General features: G+C 37.5%; 1 protein-coding gene across 1 annotated transcript; it reads right to left on the bottom strand.

Moving 5' to 3' along the window:
• Positions 1-478: 478 nt before the first annotated feature.
• LOC143569957 (uncharacterized) lies at positions 479-3,891 on the bottom strand. The gene is made up of 4 exons (XM_077055737.1): positions 3,605-3,891; positions 2,875-3,418; positions 765-888; positions 479-663 (listed from the first exon to the last, which is right to left on the bottom strand). Exons 1-4 carry the CDS (start codon positions 3,889-3,891, stop codon positions 479-481), a joined length of 1,140 nt encoding a protein of 379 aa, XP_076911852.1.
• Between the last annotated feature and the right edge of the window lie 243 nt (positions 3,892-4,134).

Below are 4,134 nucleotides of genomic sequence, written 5' to 3'. Positions count from 1 at the left end.
ACTAGAAGTCTAGAGGTTAAAAAGAAAAAACAAATCGAAAGTATTTTATTTAAATTAAATTAATTTAAAACATTTTTAACTTGATAGCTTTTAATCTAAATTTATTTATTAATTTGTTAAAAATGTTTTCTTTTTTAATGAATACTAATTAAGAAAATAGTTTAAAATATATAGAAACTATAGTGAATTACAGATCAGGTCATCTATATATATATATATATATATGAATTGCATGGTGTGCTTTATTGTGATTTCCACATCTATGTCGGATGTGCTTTATTGGGATTTTCACTTTTTATGCCCTCTTTACTAACTTTTTATTTTCGAACCGTTTTTATAAACAAGCAAAAAAAACTACACCACCACCACGCTACCTCCAAAACACGGAGGCCATCAAGAAAGAGCAAACACAATTACATGAAACAAAATTATACCAATTCGACCAACTAATCGATCTACATTTAGACCTATTCTTAAACTAAAGAAAACCAAGAGATTTTATGCCACCAATAATGTCTTCCACTTTAACCTCGCTTCCTTCGAACACCTTATCATTTCTCGCAATCCAAATACTCCAACAAACAATAATGATGATCCTATGAAACGCTTCTTTCGCTACATCTCCAAGCTTGATGGACTTGTGAAGCTCTAAGAGGTCTCTAACTGAAAAACCAAAAATAGGGGGCACTTTACACCAACGACAATGTGATCCCAAACAACCGCTGCACCGCCACAACCCGTTGTTATATGTTCCGCAGACTCACTTTCCACCTCACACAAAGCGCAAATATTGTCCGAGACCCTTAAATTCCTTCGTTCCAAAGCTCCCTTAGTAGGTAATCTATCAATCTCCGCCCTCCGAGCATGATTATTGCACTTCGCCGGAACCTATTTACTCCACTTCATAACATTAGCCATATTTTTATTTCTTGTTAATAGGCCTTTGACCGAACTAACTGAGAACTCACCCCCTTTATCACCTAGCCAAACCCACGAGTCCGACCCTTCGTTCCACGGAGCAGCGTTTATTAGATGAAAACATTTCTCCCACTTAGTCAATTCTTGTATAGTGTTTGGGCTTCTATACCAGCTCCACGCCCATCCACAGTTACCACCCAATCTCCAAATCTTTCTTTCACTTTACATTTTTTTTCTTTTTCCAACTTGTAAAGATTTGGGCAAAACTCTTTTAGACACATACTGCCAACCCAATTGTCACTCCAAAAGCTCATCATTTGACCATTTCCTAACTTCTCTTTAATCAAATCAACCAACCTGCTACCTTCCCAATTTAACTTGTTTATAGCTTTGACAATATGCTGTAGACACTAGAGATCCTTTTGTTTCCTGGGACCTTTATATGGTTATGTATAGAATCTACAACCCTTTTCCATATATAGACCCCCCCCTCTTCCGTTTTATATCTCCAACCCCACTTCGCCAACAAATAATTATTAACAACGTTGAGCCTCGAGATGGCTAAACCACCTTTATCTTTAGGGAGAGGTTAGGGAGAGTCACCCTCTCCCAAGCCACCCAATGAATTTTACGACCCTCATTCGATCCTCCCCATAAGAATCTCTTCATAATCTTTTCAAGGTTAAAAATGGACAAATAATATACTGGTAAACTTTCTAGGACCAATTTTATTAAAACGACCCTACCTCCTATAGACAAGGAACGGGCTTTCCAAACCGCAAGCCTTTTTTGAAAAATATCCATAATTGTGTTCCAGTTATGAATTTTATTCATGTTGGCTCCCACAAAAATGCCTAAGTGAATAAAAGGCATCCTCCCAAGTTTGCAACCAAGGACCCAGCCATCTCGTGTAATTCTACTATAGTCACGGTACTTCCATAAAGGTTTGATTTTTTAAAATTTATATTTAGGCCTGAGCACATATGAAAACACCTTAGAATTTTGTTCACGTTTTCCAAATTCCTTTTAGACCATTCCCCTATTATCATGGCATCATCCGCATACAGAAGGTGAGACACCATCGCCCCTATTCGGAGTCCGAAAACCCACTAAAATACCTTCCTCCACAGCCTTCACCACCATATTAGAGAGAGGTTCCATCACCATTAGGAACAGAAAAGGAGATATAGGGTCTCCTTGTCTCATCCCTTTATAACATTGAAACTCAAAGGTCGGCGAGCCATTAACGAGCACTGACGATCTTGTCGAAGATAAAATTCCAAGTATCCAATCACACCAAATCGGAGGAAATCCCATTTGAGACATGACCGAAATTAAAAAAATTCCAATTTACATTATCATAAGCTTTCTCGAAATCAATTTTTAGAAAGAAAGCTTTATACTTTGATTTATTCGCCCAGGAGATTAATTCATTAACTATCATAGGTCCATCAAGAATAGCCTTGCCTCTTAAAAAACGTCGATTGAGTATCAGAAACAACCGACCCTAACACCTTTTTTAAACGGAGAGCCAAAACTTTTGAAACCACTTTATTTATCACCCCCACCAAATTAATAGGCCTGTACTCATTTAAACCGACCGGATCTTGACACTTAGGATCAAAGTAATAAAAGACGAACTGACCCTATGTTGAATCTCCCTGTTGAATGAAACTCAGCCAAAACATTCTCGAAGTCTGCTTCAAACAGATCCCAAAAATGTTTAATAAACTTGAAACTGAACCCGTCCGGCCTGGAGCTCGGTTCCCTTCACACTAAAAAACAGCCTCTTTTATTTCCTCTTTGGAAAACTCGTTAATCGAAAAACTCGCTTCTGTCTCTGAAAGTTTTTTAACACCTTGGCAGTTTAAACTCAGCCTCTCTTTTACATTTTCTTTGAATATTTCCCGTAAGTGTCCATATACCTCTTTTTTTATAGTCTTTGGGTTATCACACCAGATCCCATCCATCTTTAAGCGTTGTATCGAATTTTTTCTTTTCCTGTTGTTTGATGAAACCGTGAAAAAAAGCCGAGTTTTCATCTCCATGCAAGGCCCAACGGGTCCTCGAACTTTGTTTGAGATCTCTTGTTTTTCTATTAGCCAATTCAGTTAATTCTTTCAAACATTCCCACCTTACCCAGTCTTCTTCCTCATTTAAATCTTTTGATTCCGCCTCTATTTCTAACTTCTCCAACTTGGTCTTCCATAACTGTTCATTCTCACCTTCTTTGACTTTAGTCATATCCCACCATTTTTTAATCTCGGACCTCAAAACTTTGAATTTCTTCATTAAACCCACATCCGCCGGACCAACCCAAGACCAGTTCTCACACGCAGACCGAACTACTCCCTCAAAGTCTTGGCGTTCAAGCCAAGAATTAAAGAAGCGAAAAGGGCGATGACCGAAATTAGTGTCCTTTAAAATTAGAATAAGCCTAGGCAGAACTCTGGAGCTTGCAGTTAGCCATTTATTCATAACTCCTTGACTAACAAGAAACCTGTCAATTTTGCTAAGCTTATTACAATAGAAAACGTGAATTTACCCCCTTTCATACTATACTCAGCGAGATCGTTCTAAAAAATAAAGGCATTAAAATCTCTAGCACAAACTAGTGTGAAACAAGAATTTCTCCTTTCACTTGGAAATTCGACCACATTAAAATCCCCCATCATTAACCATAAACCCATCATTGGCCTCTTTCAAACTAGCAATTCGATTCCATAAACCTTTCTTGTCACCTGTACCTTGAGGCGCATACACATTCAAGCAACAAAAATTCTCATCCCTCCCAACAACCATACCTTTAATAAACAAGAAATTTCTATCTTTGATAACATCCACAGGTTTGAAAACAGACGAATCCCGCACACACAGAATACCCCCAGATCTTCCAGACGCATTTACAAACTCCATATCAAACGGGGAATTATCCCAAAATTTGCAAACATGACTTTTCTCCAACCCCGACATCGTATTTCTTGAATAGCTAATAAAGAAATCACTTCTTTAATTTTAATTTCTTTAATCCACCTAACTTTGGAGACTATCCCCATACCCTTTATATTAATTGAAAGCATATTCATTGATTAACCATGTTAACACCTTCTCCTTTAATCACTTCTTTTACCAACTCAGAGAATTTACTTACCTCTGCTCCGACAATTGTACCCACCTCTATGGTTGTTGTAGCTTCTTTGTCTAAATCATTCCCAT

This window comes from Bidens hawaiensis, unplaced genomic scaffold, assembly GCF_021521415.1.
Source record: "Bidens hawaiensis isolate Kalapana, Puna unplaced genomic scaffold, B.hawaiensis_p1.1 tig00024808_1, whole genome shotgun sequence".
Lineage (NCBI taxonomy): Eukaryota > Viridiplantae > Streptophyta > Magnoliopsida > Asterales > Asteraceae > Bidens > Bidens hawaiensis.
This window is presented reverse-complemented; position numbering and strand designations above follow the sequence as displayed.

Coding starts and splice junctions, on each gene's coding strand:
- LOC143569957 (XM_077055737.1), bottom strand. CDS start 3,891: ATGTCGGGGTTGGAGAAAAGTCATGTTTGCAAATTTTGGGATAATTCC. Junction 3,419..3,604: donor TTGAAAGAGGCCAATGATGG/GTTTATGGTTAA, acceptor CAAAATTGACAG/GTTTCTTGTTAGTCAAGGAG. Junction 889..2,874: donor TTAAAGATGGATGGGATCTG/GTGTGATAACCC, acceptor TGGAGTAAATAG/GTTCCGGCGAAGTGCAATAA.